The sequence below is a fragment of the Phaseolus vulgaris genome, chromosome 6, assembly GCF_000499845.2.
Source record: "Phaseolus vulgaris cultivar G19833 chromosome 6, P. vulgaris v2.0, whole genome shotgun sequence".
NCBI lineage: Eukaryota > Viridiplantae > Streptophyta > Magnoliopsida > Fabales > Fabaceae > Phaseolus > Phaseolus vulgaris.
Window position 1 is genome coordinate 2636649 of NC_023754.2, and position 16352 is coordinate 2653000.

Sequence of the window (16352 nt, forward strand, 5' to 3'; positions counted from 1 at the left end):
CTTTTCTTGTTTGTCTTTCATTGATTCATTGGTTTTGTTGTGATTTGCTTTGAGATTGGAACCTAAAGTTAAGGCTCTTGAGGAAGAATTACACAAAGCTAAAACTGATTTGGTCAGTCTTGAATTAACATGTCTGCATGCATCCATAAAAACCTGTGAAAACTGTAAGAAACTGGAAAAACAGGTTGAATATCTGCTAAAAACATTGTCAAATTTCACCAAAGGGAGAGAAAATATTGAAACACTGTTGGGTTCACAAAATGCTGTTTTTAATAAGAATGGCCTAGGATACAATTCTGAAATGAAGAAAAATGTGAAAAAGCTGTCCAGTTTTTTTGTTCCTTCCAAAACAGGTTTATCTTGTCTTAACAACTCAAATATCATGCATATTGCATCCTGCTTTTATTGTATGAAAAATGGACATATCTCTAGAACATGTAAAGCTAGAAGGTACCTTGTTCCCAAAGGATTGGCCAAATGGCTTCCTAAGGAAGGGTATTAATCATGTTGGACCCTAAACTAGAAAGGGGTACAATATGTGTTAAATATGTTTTGTTTTGCAGAAAAACAACAGGAAAAATCAGTGGTACTTGGATAACGGGTGTTCAAAGCACATGACTGGTGATGTTGCTCAATTCACAAGTCTGAAACTTAAAGCTGAGGAACACGTCACATATGGAGATAATAATAGAGGAAGAATTCTTGGAAAAGGAAATGTTGGTACTGCAGAGTCAACCACAATTGAGAATGTCCTATATCTGGAGGGACTAAAGCATAGTCTCCTAAGCATTAGCCAACTGTGTGACAAGGGCTACAAGGTCAATTTTGAAACCAACACATGTACAATCTCAAGTGAAACTTCTGGTAAGGTGTTGTTCACAGGTAGAAGGGTAAATAACATCTATCTCTTAGATATCATGAATAGCTGCTCTGAAAATGAATGCTTGCTATAAAAAAGTGATGAATCTTGACTGTGGCATAGGAGAATAACTCATATCCATACTAATCACTTGAATAAGTTGAAGTCTAAAGATCTTGTTTCTGGTTTACCAAATATAAAGTTTCAAAATAACAGATTGTGTGATGCATGTATAAAGGGTAAGCAAATAAGAACTTCTTTTAAAACAAAGGATGTGATTTCTACAAATAAAGTTTTGGATGTTCTGCATATGGACTTGTTTGGACCCTCTAGGACTGCTAGTTTAGCTAGAAACTTTTATGCTTTGGTAATTGTTGATGACTTCTCAAGATATACATGGACTTTATTTCTTGCTTCTAAAAATGATGCATATAAAGCTTTTAAGAAACTGGCTAAGGTTTTGCATAATGAAAATGAAAATAGCATAAAACAGATTCGTAGTGATCATGGGGGAGAGTTTCAAAATGCAAAGTTTGATAGGTTTTGTGAAAAACATGGGATCACACATAGCTATTATGCTCCTAGGATACCCCAACAAAATGGTGTAGTTGAAAGGAAGAATAGATCATTAGAGGAATTAGCTAGGACCATGTTAAATGAATCTGATTTACCTAAATATTTTTGGGCAGATGCAGTATACACGGCCTCTTATGTGCTTATCAGAACCTTGATTAGACCTATTCTTAAGAAAACTCCCTATGAATTGTATAAAGGTAGGAAGCCTAGCATTAGTCATCTTAGGGTATTTGGTTGCAAATGTTTAATTCTGAATAATGGAAAAGATAATCTGGGCAAATTTGATCCTAAATCTGATGAAGGAATACATATTGGATATGCTATAAATGGACATGCTTATAGAGTGTATAACAAAAGATTGTTTGCTGTGGAAGAGTCTATGCATGTTGTGTTTGATGAAACATATTGTACTGTGCCTAAATCTGTTCTGGATGAACCTGGTGTGGATGATTTAAGAACCATTCTGTAAAAGAATAAATTTAGTGATCTTAATGCAACTAATTCAAATGTTGTCAAAGAATCTATTGTGAATGCAGGATTGCCAAAAGAATGGAAGACTCTCAGGAATCTCACACTTGACAATGTGATTGGGAAAATTGAGAAAGGGGTTTCAACCAGAAATTCTCTTAACAATTTCTGCAAGACAATGACATTTGTCTCACAAGTATAGCCTAAAAATCTGGAGGAAGCTCTACAAGACAACAACTAGATAGCAGCAATGCAGGAAGAACTAAACCAGTTTGAATACAATGAAGTATGGTCCTTAGTTCCAAGAACACATGAGATGAATATCATAGGAACCAAATGGGTGTACAGGAACAAGATGGATGAACATGGGGCTATCACCAGAAATAAAGCAAGGCTGGTTGCCAAAGGCTACAACCAAGAAGAGGGAATAGATTTTGGTGAAACCTATGCACCAATAACACGTCTTGAAGTTGTCAGATTACTCTTAGCTTTTTCCAGCATACAAGGATTTAGGTTATTTCAAATGGATGTAAAAAGTGCATTCTTGAATGGTTACATTAATGAAGAGGTGTTTGTATCTCAGCCTCTAGGGTTTGAAGACTACAAAAATCCAGAACATGTGTACAAGCTCAAGAAGGCATTATATGGTTGGAAACAAGCACCTAGACAATGGTATGAGAGGCTAAGTGAGTTTTTGCTTTCTCAAGGTTATGACCGCGACAATTTTGATAAAACCTTGTTCATAAAGAAGAAAAGAGAAGACATTATACTTGTGCAAGTTTATGTAGATGTACAAATGAAGAAATGTGTGAAGCTTTTGTTACTGCAATGAAAAGTGAATTTGAGATGTCAATGTTAGGAGAAATGAATGTCTTCCTTGGACTGCAAGTGAAACAACTCAAGGATGGAATCTTCATAAATCAAGCAAAGTAATGTAAGGAGCTGCTTAGGAAGTTTGATATGGATCAATGCAAAGCTATCAACACTCCTATTTCAACAAGCTGTCAGCTGGACTAGGACTGTGGAGGAAAATCAGTGGATCAATCAAAATATAGGGGTTTAATCGGTTCTTTATTATACTTAATTGCTAGCAGGCCTGGCATTATGTTTGCTGTATGCTTATGTGCTAGATATCAATCTGATCCAAAGGAATCACATTACAAAGCATCTAAGAGGATTCTAAAATACTTGCAAGGGACTAAAGATGTTGGACTATGGTATCCAAACAATGTTTCCTTAAACATGACTGGTTTTTCAGATTCTGACTTTGCAAGTTGCAATGTTGATAGGAAGATCACAAGTGGGACTTGTCACATGCTTGGGTCAAGTCTAATCTCATGGCATTGCAAGAAACAAGCCTGTGTTGCACTTTCTACTGCAGCAGCAGAATACATAGCAGCTGGAAGCTATTGTGCTCAAACATTATGGCTAAGGAAACAACTAAGTGACTTTGGGATTCTCTTAAACAAGATACCTATCAATTGTGATAACACTAGTGCTATAAATCTGTCTAAGAATCCTGTCATGCATTCAACAACTAAACATATTGAAAGTAGACATCATTTCCTAAGAGAGCATATAGCTAATGGAATTTGTGATATTAAATTCATTGGCACTGAATTTCAATTGGCCGATCTCGTTACTAAATCTCTTGCTAAAGATAGGGTTTACTTTCTTCTAAACGAATTGGGTATCATTAGCTTAAATTGTCCCTGCAGTAACAATTTCAATATGTTATTGTATGCTTTAACGTGTTCTTTTTCTGTTTCAGAATCACAATTGTGACTAGGAAAGAGAAATAAATATCTTTTTCTCTCTCCTTGACCATTGACTGCTTTTATGGTTATTAACCAGCAGGTTTATGACATTCATGTGTGGATATCCTAACTAATTTGATATCTTGATTGTTCAACAAATTTGATTTGTTAAGTTGAAATATGTTTCCAATATATTCTTACATCATTCAAAATTGCACTTGCTGTACTAAATAAAGAATCAAATCTGCATTGCATCTGTTTTCATTGTTTTTGTTTTCAAAACTCGTGATCCTTGGAATTTGAATTGAGCTCTATATAAATCTGGTTTATATCAATTACATTTCACAGTCTCTCATCTTTGCTATAAGCTGTCCAGGTTCAAATCTGATCCTCTATGAGTTTTGGTTATGTTATTATTGCTCATATAAACTACATACTAACTCTCTTTCTAGTTGGAACTGCCTATTGGTGATTAGGTGCAGGTAACAACAGATTAAGCAATGGCATCCTCTTCACACAGAAAGAAGAAGTCCAAAGAGCAACCTATTAGCAGCCAAGGTATTCTGGAAAACTGGTTTGCTGGAGATTCTGAAGCTATGACAAGGTTCATACATGAGACAAGCAAAAAGCAAATCAATGTACCTAAGGTGCTGGAATTCTCATGGCTGAGAGAAGAAAATCTGACAGAAGCAAAAACTCTTCTCAAGCATAAAAAACTGAAAAGTTTTCTAGAGATTACTAGAAATGTTTATCCAGACCTAGTGAACGTGTTTTATAGCAATTTTGAACAAGATGGTAAGAATCTTGTGTCCTATGTGAAATGAGTAAAGCTGAAAATCACTAGAGAAATTTGGAGCAGTGTTGGTGGAATCAAATACTCAGGGTTGAAAGTGAGCAAAGGGAACACTGCTGGAATACAAGGGTTCAACAAGATGCAATTCTATAGAAGCTGTGTAAGGAACCCTACTGAACCAGTGGCTAGGTTTCATGCATGTAGCTTGACTTTAATTCCAAGACGCTTAGCTCACATCATTGCTTAGCAACTCACTCCTAGAGGAAGCAATCATGTTGTTCTTCATGAGGAAGACCTGATTTTGCTGTACTGCATAATGAGTCAGCTTAAGGTAAATTGGGTAGGCACTATGGTGGAACACATGCTGAAATCCACAAGGCTCCCTGATTATCGCTTTCCATATGAAATATTTGTGTCCAAACTAATTGACTATTTTGAAGTGGATACCACAAATGAAAGAAATGATACTATCAAAGCAGCAAGTGAAATAGATAATTCCACTCATGAAAATGGGATTTCACAAGGAGGAAGATGGCTGGATTTTCAGAAAGAATGCTGCCCATAGAGCTGAGCATGAAGCCTCTAATCATGGAGATGGAGAGGAAGAGAATGCTGGAATGCATAGGGAAGATGAAACTGTGCAGGATGCAGAAGCATCATTCCATAGGATACATCATTCATCATCTCACAGGGTTGAATCACCAGCTCATCACATGGACGAATCACCAATCCACTCCTTCATGAATGAAGATGTTGCTGCCACAGATTACAATGCATTGGTTTCATATCAAGCACCTGAATATAGAGGTGAACCTCTATCAATGTTTGAAAGACAGGTTCTGGATAGGCTGGACATACTCACAAATGATCAAAAGACATATTTCGAAATGACTCAAGCAAGGTTTCAACACTTAGACTATCAGATTGAAGGGGTCTAGGAGCAGCTAGCTGAGCTGTACTATAAGCACATGTGATCCTTTCCAAATCCTTCTCTTTTATGTCGTGTTGAATAATTTGATTTCTTATTTTCTGCACTAGTTATGTTTAGTTTACTGGTTTGTAATAAGAACTTTATGCTGTTTTATTTCTAAAAACTATCATGTATGGCTATGCTGTATTTCTTTTATCCCATGCTCCCATTCTGTTTGATGAATCCAAAGGGGGAGAAAAATAGCTTGATACAGGTTATGATAGTTGAAGAATAGCTCATGTATGTTGCTGATGTGGTTCAATTATTAAACCTGCAGAGAGGTAGCATAATACACAAATCTGTTAAGTTCTGTTTTACATCTAACACTTTTCTGTGCATATACTGGAACCAGCGTATCATATTCAAATAAAAAAAAAAATACTCGTAGTTTTGTTTATCATGTAAGATAGCAGAGAGAATGTGAGAAAGGTGGTTACGTGAAGCATATACGTACTGCCGTTAGGTTTCCGGTGGGGTAAGTTTCTGAAGATGGCTGACACTTCTTTCTTTTTCACAAACTTTCCTGAACACTTTCGGGAGAGAGACTTATGGAGGGTTTTTCAAAGGTGGGGAAGGGTGCTGGATGTTTTTGTTTCAAGAAAGCTCAACACAAGGAATCAAAAGTTTGGGTTCGTAAGGTTTCAGGGAGTGAATGACGTTGTATCTCTGGAAAGAGTTGGACTCAATATGGATTGGTACATGGAAGATGCAGGTAAATCTTCCAAAGTACCAGAGGGCGGAGGGTACAAGGGTGCAAAGAAATGAGGGCTCTGGGGTTGGCTGGCCGCCAAGGAAGAGAGCGACGCAACCCAGGACGAACTGGAATCGGGGTCAGACGGAGCAGCAACAGTCGTTTGCTCAAGTGGTTTCGGGGGAGGTAGCTCAGAGCGGGACTGGAGGGAACGCAGGTGGCGCACATGGAGAAGAGGTTAGTGAACTGACGGTGGCTTTAGAGTCTCCTTCATGGCTCGAAGGTTGTTATGTGGGTAGCCTTAAGGTGGTGTCTTGCATGCAGGCGTTGAAAGAGTGCTTTGTCTTGGGTGGCTTTAGTCATGTCAGTATAAGGAAGCTTGGGGAAAGTTACGTGTTGCTGTCATGTGATGAAGGTGAAGGATTGAGTAAGATTTTAACTGAAAATAAAGCCTGGTTTGATGAAATGTTCTTGACGGTTGCACCTTGGGATGAGTCCTTTGCAGTGAAGGAGAGATCGGTGTGGCTTCGGTGCAGAGGCATCCCGCTTCAAATGTGGTGCGATCAGTGCTTTTTCAGGGTAGGGGAGTTGGTAGGGGAGGTGGTGGAGATAGATGAAGCAACAAAAAAGAAAGAAAAGTTGGAATACGTGCGTATACGGGTTAAAATCCCGTTCAACAACGTAGTTAAAGTGGCGAAGGTCCTCAACATCAATGGAGTTTCGTGCACGGTGTCGTTTGAAGAAGAGGCAAGTTTCCCAGACTTTTTCCACAAGAAGGTTAGCGGTAATTGGGATGGAGGAGGCTCGGAGGTGGATACAGAGGCAAGCTCGGAGGAGGGAAGTGTAGGAGCAAGCTTAGGCGTTTCGGCGAAATCCGAGTTCGAAGCGGTTGGAGGAGGGGAGGTAGGCGACGAAGGAGGTGGTGGAACGGAGGTTTACGGTGGTGGTGATGACGTCCAGGGCAGGCGGGTATCATCAACCCTAGGTAGGGTACGCAAGCAAGGTGAGGAGTGCCTTTTCAAGATGCTTTAAGTGGTGCTTTAATGGAGAACGATTTTCTAGGAGCAAAGGTGGGAAGCGTGAGTTCACCTTTAATGGCTGATGCATGTATTCCCAATAAGTCCAAGGCAACTTCAGATTGGGGTAGGAGGAGCATTGATGAAGGAAGCTCATGCATTGGTGAGCGTGGGTTATGAAGTGTAGAAGAGGAGTTATTAGGGAGTAGTTTCGAAAAGGGTGGAGTGGGTTCCAACGTGGAGGGGAGGCATTCTAGGGGTATTGCAGGCCGTGGGTCCCTTAAGGTGTTGGAAGGAGTTAATGGGGTAGGCGCGGAAATTTGCAATGTGAGTGGGAAGGATTTTGGGTGGGATTCTTACGTGGAGGTAGGACCACAACATGCTTTAATTAAAGAGGTAGGTGGAAAAGTATTGGAAGGTTGCAAAGATGCGGATTACGAGGAGGTAGGCACACAACAGGCTTTAATTAAAGAGGTAGGTGGAAAAGAATTGGAAGGTTGCAAAGATGCGGATACCGAGGCTCTTGCAGAAGACTTTTTGCTGGAACATTTGGGAAGTAAGAGTTGGGTTGGAGAATCAATAAGGCCCGGAATCTCTTTGGAGGTTTCGGAATTAGCAGGAGTAAGGATGGATGAAGAGGGCGAGGACGAGATACCATTTTTAAACAGAAACGAAGAAAGCCACAGTTTGGTGAGTAGAGGGTCGATAGATGGTAACAAGTCAGAAGAAGTGGAGGATTCACGGAGGTTTGAGGCTTTACTTCGAGATAAAGTCGGAAAGCAACTTAAGGTGGACCAAGTATTTTTGGTCCATCAATCTGGTAGTGAGTCGAATTCAATGTTTGCTTCCGATAGTGCTATTGAGAACTGTAATAGGATTTTCTGGGTGAAGACGGATAAGAATGTAGCCTCCAGTGTCTGGGGAGTCGGGAAAGAGGCAGGTTTTTCGTTCCCAGGCCGAGAAGAAGTAGTTTTAAATAGTATTTGCTCGTTGTCTAATCAAGGTGGAGTAACTACGAGAAAGATGTGGAAGGAAAGGAGAAAGGCAGTTAATGAAGATAATTAGTCTGAATATAAGAGGGGCGGGAGGCGTTATAAAGAGGAATTATGTAAGGGATTTGATCAGTAGGGAACAAGTGGATATGGTGTGTTTACAAGAAACAAAGTGCTCGGAGTTTAGCAGGGAGAAGGTGTGTCTTCTTTGGGGTACCAATGAAGTGGATTGGGTGGAAAACAAAGCAATAAATAAAGCAGGGGGAGTGCTTACGATGTGGAGTAAAAAGTCGTTCCAGCTTTCCAGTTTCGTAAATGGGAGAAACTTCACGGTTTTAGAGGGTTTGTGGAAGAGAGGAAATGGTGTACACCTTACCATTGGGAATATTTACTGCTCCGGTACTCTTAGGGAGAAGAAAGAGATGTGGAAGGAGGTTGGCACTTTCAGACAGAGGCAACTCTCAAAGGCATGGTGTATCATTGGGGACTTTAATTCAATAAGAAGGCAGGAGGAAAGGAGGAGTGAGATGTCGGAATCTGACTACTCTAGAGAAATTAAGGGTTTTAATTAGTTTATTGAAAGTTTAGAATTGGCGGATATCCCGTTGGTGGGTAGGAAGTTTACTTGGTTCAAACCTAATGGTTTGGTCAAGAGCAGAATAGACAGGGTGTTGGTATCCAAAGAATGGTTGGATCTGTGGCCTAACAGCCAACAATTTGTATTAAGCAGATCGATCTCGGATCATTGCGCAGTGTTGCTGAAGGAAGTCTCAGTGGATTGGGGTCCGAAACCTTTTAGGTGTTTGGATGTGTGGCAAAGAGATAGCGGTTTTAAGGAGTTTGTGAAATCGAGTTGGGTTTCATACAAGGTGGTAGGAAGAGGAATTTTTGTGTTCAAAGAAAAGTTGAAAAGATTGAAAGCAGATTTAAAGGTGTGGAACAAGGAGGTCTTTGGAGATGCGAATCAGTCTAGTAAGGAAATCCAACAGAGGTTAGACGAGCTAGACTTGAGCGATGATGAAGACGGGTTAGATGAGTCAGAAAGAGAAGAAAGAAAGTCCCTCTTTGCCGAACTATCTGTCTCTAAGTCTAAACAAGAGGCGATTATGTTTCAGAAAGCAAGACAAAGTTGGATCAAGCAGGGGGATCTTAATACGAAGTACTTCCACTCTTCGGTAAAATGGAGGAGGGCTAGGAATCAACTGCACAGGATTTTCGTCAATAATAAATGGAGTGACGATAAGGAGGAGGTGAAGATTAAGGTTTGTGAGTTTTTTGAAGAAAGGTTTGCTTGGAATGATGGTTGTCAGGTCAGAATGGATAACATCGATTTCAATTCCATCTCTGAAGCAGACAATGAGATGCTTGTTGGCGAGTTTTCGGATGAAGAAGTGAAAGCAGCGGTTTGGGGGTGTGAGAGTTCAAAGAGTCCCGGTCCGGAAGGATTTAATTTTGGATTTATAAAATCTTGTTGGGACATTCTAAAAGAGGACGTGGTGTTGGCGGTAAAGGATTTTGCAGGTAACGGCAGCTGGCCAAGAGGTTCAAACGCGTCTTTTCTTTGTCTGATTCCAAAAATAGAAAATCCACAGCAGTTAGGGGAGTTTAGACCTATTTCTTTAGTAGGCTGTCTGTATAAGATCATTTCTAAAGCGCTTTCCTTGCGTTTGAAAAAGGTGATTGGAAAAATTATAGATGCCAGACAGTCGGTTTTTCTTGAAGGAAGAGGTTTATTGGACAGTGTGCTTGTCGCGAATGAGGTTTTGGAAGAATACAAGAGAAAAAGAAAGAGTTGATGGGAGCCCAACTAGGGAGTTCCTTCCTAGAAGGGGTCTTTGTCAGGGAGATCCGTTAGCTCCTTTTCTATTCCTCATTGTAGCAGAAGGTTTGGCTGGGGTGGCAAGGGTAGCGGAGGAAAAGAAGTTGGTTGATAGTTTGGAGGTTGGGAAGGATAAAGTAAAGGTCAACATGTTACAATATGCAGATGATACTTTGTTTTTCTGTGAAGCAAATGTCAAAAGCGTGTTTAACATTAAGGCGATTTTGCACTGTTTCGAACTTTCTTTCGGGTTAAGGGTTAACTTCGGGAAAAGTAGGATTGGTGGGACAGGTTTGGACCAGGGAATGCTCCAGCGGTTTGCAGCTATTCTCAATTGTGAGACGATGGTTGTTCCTTTTATATACTTGGGTATGCCTGTCGGAGGGAGTCATAAAAGAGGGGATTTTTGGAATGGGGTGATCGAGAAGGTTCAGACTAGATTAAGCAGATGGAAGGGAAGATGTTTGTCGATGGCCGGGAGGGTTTGTTTGATCAAGTCGGTGCTATCCTTTATTCCGTTATTCTATATGTCTTTATTTAAATTGCCCTCGGGGGTGGCTGGAAAGCTGATTAGGTTGCAAAGAAACTTCCTTTGGGGATGGGGTGCAGAAGGAAGGAAGATGGCTTGGGCCTCATGGAGTCAGGTATGCAAGCCACGTAAGTTTGGGGGGTTGGGGGTAATTGATGTAAGACTGTTCAATCTGGCTTTATTGGGGAAGTGGATTTGGAAGATGGGGTCGACCGAGAGAGGCCTTTGGAAGGAGATCCTTGAGTCTAAATATGGAGGGTGGAGAAGCCTGGGAGAGGAAGGAAGAGGTAGAAGGTGTTCTCTATGGTGGAAAGATTTGAAAGAGGTGTGGTTCTCGGAGGGTTGGGGGAGAAGTTTTGCAGATGGTTTCAAGTGGAAAATAGGGGAAGGGAAGGATATACTTTTTTAGGAAGACAGGTGGCTGAACGGTGAGTCACTGAAGAGTTCATTTCCAAGGTTGTTTTCTATTAGCTCTTCCAAGAACGCTAAGGTGTTTGAGGTTGGCTTTTGGTCGAATGGTGAGTGGGTTTGGCAGTTGTCTTGGAGAAGACCGTTTTTTGAGTGGGAGAAGTCGTTGGCGGAGCAGTTGGGTCAGCTTCTGTTAGAGGCTCGAGTTGTTTCGGGTGAGGTGGATGGTTGGATCTGGAAGGGAGGGGATTCCCAATCTTATTCGGTTAATTCTGCCTATAATCTTGTTAGAAAGGATAAAGAGACTTCGCTTTCGCCAATTTTCAGTAAGCTATGGAAGAGCAAGGCAATTTCCTCTGCAGCTCTTATGGCTTGGAGGCTGTTGGAAAACAAGCTTGCTACCAGGGTAAATTTGAGTAGAAGAGGGGTTTTGGTGGTTAGCTCGGCGTGTGGTTTGTGCGGGTTGGTGGAAGAGTCTTGTTGTCATTTGTTCTTCGATTGCAGTTTTGCTAGGCGGGTGTGGGGGTTGTGCCATAGGTGGCTTGGGGTTTCGGTGGCGTCTCATATTCATCCAAAGTGTAATTTTGATAATTTCAGGTTGAGCAGTGCCTCAGAAACGGTTAATAACGTCTGGTTCACAATTTGGGTAGGGGTGGTGAGCGAGTTGTGGAAGCACAGGAATAACATTATTTTTAATAGAGGAGTGGGGGATGCTTCTGAAGTTTTTTCTTTGGTACAAGTAAAGGTCTGGTTGTGGGTTTCTATTAACTGTAGGTCAGCCTCGTTTTCCTTTTCTGACTGGTGTTTAGAACCTTTGGTTTGCATGAGGTTAATCTCCTGAGTTAGGCTTGTTTTGTAAGTCTGAAGGTTCTAGGTCGGCACGTGTATAAGGGTTGAACCACCCCTGAAGTGGTTCCTATTTATTTATTTTTTATTGCCGATAAAATAAAAAATTAAAAAAAATACTGGAACCAATTGTAGTGCAAGTATTGATAATGTCTTTCCTTCAAAGCTATGCAAAGCAAAGGGGATTTGTCTCCATCAAACAGGGGGAGATTGTTGAAGATGGATGAAGCTTCTTCTCTACCTAGTCTTAGTGTGTTTGATGTAAAAAATAGCTAGTTTTCTTTGAAGATTGTAATGTGTTTTAGATGATCTTGTATTTAGGCTAGTGTGTGTTTAAGGTTGCCTTTTGCTACATGACCTATCCTAGATACCTAATCAAGGTAGTAAGATCAAGACAATAAACTGGTCAAATGGTTTTCAAAAAGCTTTTTAGAGTTTTCTTCAAAATCAGGATACTGCACAAAAATAAATTCGTTTCTCTGTAAAAGAATGGGTTTATTTTTGGTTTGCTGAAAGGTTTTTCGAAAGTTGGTTAGGGCACCCAAAATGCAGTTCAGTTAGTTATTTCAGTTAAGCTGAGTTGGCGGTTTTCTTGAAAAACAATTTGTTTGTTTTTAAATCAACCTGTTGTTTTTATAACAACTTTTTAACTGGTTTTTGAAAAGTTGTTAGAAACTGTTTTCTATAAATTGAAAAGTCTTTCTCAAATGAAAATTAGTTGAGCAATCACGATTTTGAAAGAGTTTAAACACCTTCTGTGTGAGAAGAAGAATTGAATTGAGTTTTTGAAAGGTTTTCCAAAGGGATATTTAAGTGTGCTTGTTCTAGGAAAACCTTGATCTTGGTGAAGGTGCTGGTGCGGTTCTGCAGCAATTGAACTACTGGTTTTGAGTTCTTGCATCTTATTTTCAGGTGTTATCTTTCCTTTATTCTTGTTTGTAAAGGTGTAAGCGTTAGTCACTCTTTGATAGGGTTTCTTGGAGCGCAAGGTGTGCCGAAATAGGGTTTTTCAGCTTTGTTTGTATTGTTCTTATAGGTTTCAAGTACTGATCCTGCCTGTTGACCGGAGCGCTGGAGAATGCCTCGTCAAAGGATCGACGTGCGCGCCGCTCCTCACTTCCGTTCCTCCTCTGGATCTATCTCAAGAACCTGCAAAGAAACGATACGGCGCCGCTGCGGCCGATCGCACTCCGACGCTTAAGTCAGTGACGGTATCACCAAATACTAAGAACTGGAACCGTGCAAATCTCTCTCACAAACAGCTCTGTCACTCGCAAGCGTAAAGTGTATGAACTGAACGCGCGTACCTTAGAAAATCTGTTAGGAACTCTTATATACCTGGTGATTTTCTCTCTCCTGGCAGTTACTGACTTGGACACGTGGCTCGTATCCAACCGTACACGTGCCATCATCTGGAGGCTCCCTGACTTGGCGCTACTTCTACTCTCATTTTGGCTAAGTTACCTATGCATGGTGCTGCCCAGTGCATAGCTAACTCAGGAGTGCGATCTCTACTGAAACTGGCGAGGTAGGGCCTTCATACACCTTCCCTGTGGTCTCGCCGGCCGCCTTCATAATCTGCTTCTCCTTTAACTTCGGCGATGTGCTTGTTCTGGCGATCTCCGACTGCCTGGTCGCCTGAGTCTGCATCTGGCGACTTCGTCCTCAACCTGGCGATCGCCTATTCTGGTAAGCTGGAGATCGGAACACGCCAACTTAACTATCGGCGACTACACGTGCCTCCCGACTTCCTTCCCAACTGTCAACCTGGCGTCTTGTCAACACGCCTACACTGTAACAGGATGCCACGTCATTGCATCCGACCACCAGGGCGGTACAAGTACTGTCGTGTTGTAATTGTTTGGAATTGGTTTTTAGTGGATTTCACCTTGGAGTGAGGTGAAAATGGATGTAGCTCTTTATGAGTGAACCAGTATGAACCGTGCTTGCATAAATCTTCTCAACCCTGCACTCGATTCTGGTTTTTGTTTAATCTGTCAAGAACGAAATCTGTTTACTTGAAAATAAACCTGTTAATTCTGGTCTTAATAAAAACTGTTTTTAGTGATCTGGAAAAGTGGTTCAATCATAAACAAAGCCTTTGAACATAAGCTTGTAATTGGTTAAAGGAAGAATAGTTTTCTTCATTAAATCCTTGATAAAGATTCATTGTCTTTAAAGCCTTGTGTTGAATACTCTTGATTGTTCTTTTGGCATATTTTGTGTTCTTCAAAACTGTTAAAAGTGAACCAATCTGCTTTTGCCATATTTCACTGTTTGATCTCAATTCTGATCTGAATATGTTTTGCTTGTGTTAAAGGGTTGTGCATAATCAATCTGTTCATTCTAAAAACAACCTGCTCTTTTTTCCTCTGATAAACTGTAAAACAGTTTGCGAAAATTTTATAACTTCAATTCACCCCTCCCCTCTTGAACTTAGACACTAATAGACCCAACAGTTTTGTTGTCACCAAATTTGAAGGAAGAGTAATTGGCTTATAGATCATATCCCAATCACATGTTTCTTTATGTAGCCACTCTCCTAGTGTACGATAACACTCTCTTCCAAAGTTCATGTTGTGCACAGATTCTTCCACCATTTGGGGATGTTTTTTTTTTATTTTCTTTTTAGGGTGGGCTGGGATCCGGGCATGTTCTTGTTTATATAATAAAATAAAATCTTGAATATGTTTTCTATTTTCTAAAATTTAGAATAAATTTACTTTTGGTCATACAAATTTAAAATTATTTTTTAATTATGATAATTTAAAAGTTACTTTTCTAATATCTCTTTCTCAAGTACTGTTAAAATATATACTTACATTGTTAGTAATCTACCTCTAATTTTTTTCATAAGTGGTCACAAAAGTAGATTGGCAACAGCGACTGGTTTTTACTTTGGCAATATAAAAGTTGTAGATACTATAGTTGGTATAGAATTGTTGAAATGGGAAGGGAAGGATTTTTTTAGACCTATCCATCAAATTGTAAAAATTCCAGTAGCTTGAAATGTTGCAATTTTACAATTTTTGTTGCAGAGTATTAGAAGAGAGCTAGCCATCGGCTTAGAGTGTTGTGGCAATGAACAACCTTTGGACAGTTCTTATTTTATAGCAGCAACAAAGTGGATTCGTTTTGTGCTTCTTCAGGGTGAAGGTAGCCAGTTGAGTTTTCTCTATAACGGCTGGTTTTTTGTTTTTATGCTGGATTTTACGCAGAACTTGTTTTATTGGGGTTGCAAGGGTAGTCCTTTAGTAATTAGCTTTGGAAATCTGTATAGTCCATACCATATCGATTACACATAACCATTAACAACATTGTTTGTTTGTTAAGCATATGTATATGAATCCGAAATGAAGCAGAAAATATATGGTGAAATGCAAGCAAAATTCTCTCTATATACGTCAAACAACATTGTCATCTTTTTTTAACAACACATTGAGACAACCATTCTTGGTTCTGTGAAGTGGGTCATGTGGAATATATTTATGTATTTTTTGCAGCTTGAAGGCAACGAAGACTACAAAGACAGTCTTGAAGAAGAATGAACTTATTGATATGTAGTAAAGAAACAATACATTATGTTTTTTTAACTAAGTTTGTAGTTTTAACTTTGAAGACTTGATCATTATCATTATACTTTAAGACAAATTTTTTGATTATGTAGTTTGAACACATCTATTGAAATATGTGAGATTTCTTGTTGAGTCACTTCTATTTCAATACACATTATCCTTCAATATTTATTCTTTCTATCCTGAACTTTTGTATGAGTAATTCTTCTAAAATTAAAGAAATATATTGTTGTTTTTGTCAATACTTTAAGCAACGCTTTTAAAATTGTGGCTATTATCAAGATTTTAGGCAACGATTTTAAAATTGTTGTCTTTATAAAAACCATGGCCTATTCCAAACGACCACGCTCACCTAGACCACAACTAAAAGTTGTTGCTTAAACTTTAGGCCACGATTTTAATGCTTTAGACCACGATTTTATGTTGTTGCCTAAAGTAATAATTGTTGTATATATTTTGGAATGGATACAAAAGAAATAGATGAAAGAAAAGTATAAAAAAGTTGAGATAATGGAGAGGGATTACGGGTAGAATGTATACCTTTACGAATGGAAATAGGAAGAATAGGTTCAACTGTCAGAGCCGTAGGGAGTGAATATGTTGGCACTAAAATAGAGTCATCTGATGGACAATAGGACGTCTGAAGACAACTATACACCTGAAGAGTTGGTGGCGGTGTTGAATATTTAGGTGCACTAGTTACAACATGTTCCTGCCGGTTGACCTGGGTACGTCTTTCTGTGCGACCTTGCCCGCTATGGACACCCCTTTCTGGTAATCTGTGAACACCTGCAAAGAAGTGAACAAATGGGCGCCCTAGCGGCCGTTTGCACTCCGACACTCAAGTCAGCTAACAAGAAACACCAAAACTCTGCACCTTCGTATCGGAGCACCGTGAAAGACGATCTGAAGGTGGTAATGAACTGTATATTGTGTACTGTTTTCTGGTTTTGGCAAACAATCCTTCTCTAGTCCCTTGTTCGTAACCTCAGGGCTCGAGCAAGCAACTAGAGTGTGCTCTGGGGAAAATTTGCCAAAAGAAAATCGATCCCT

At 39.8% G+C, this 16352-nt stretch overlaps 1 protein-coding gene across 1 annotated transcript; it reads left to right on the top strand.

The window, feature by feature from the left end:
• The first annotated feature begins 6075 nt into the window (after window positions 1-6075).
• On the top strand, window positions 6076-15288 carry LOC137833219 (uncharacterized). Its single transcript, XM_068641580.1, has 7 exons — window positions 6076-7117; window positions 7318-8070; window positions 8711-9525; window positions 9818-10585; window positions 11006-11284; window positions 14763-14911; window positions 15228-15288. Exons 1-7 carry the CDS (start codon window positions 6076-6078, stop codon window positions 15286-15288), a joined length of 3867 nt encoding a protein of 1288 aa, XP_068497681.1.
• Window positions 15289-16352: the final 1064 nt, after the last annotated feature.

Bases quoted from the DNA above. Each gene is read 5' to 3' on its own strand.
- LOC137833219 (XM_068641580.1), top strand. From the start codon at position 6,076: ATGACGTTGTATCTCTGGAAAGAGTTGGACTCAATATGGATTGGTACA. The intron at 7,118-7,317 runs GTGAGGAGTGCC...TATGAAGTGTAG, and splicing joins AGGTAGGGTACGCAAGCAAG to AAGAGGAGTTATTAGGGAGT. The intron at 10,586-11,005 runs GTATGCAAGCCA...TGGGTTTGGCAG, and splicing joins CTTGGGCCTCATGGAGTCAG to TTGTCTTGGAGAAGACCGTT.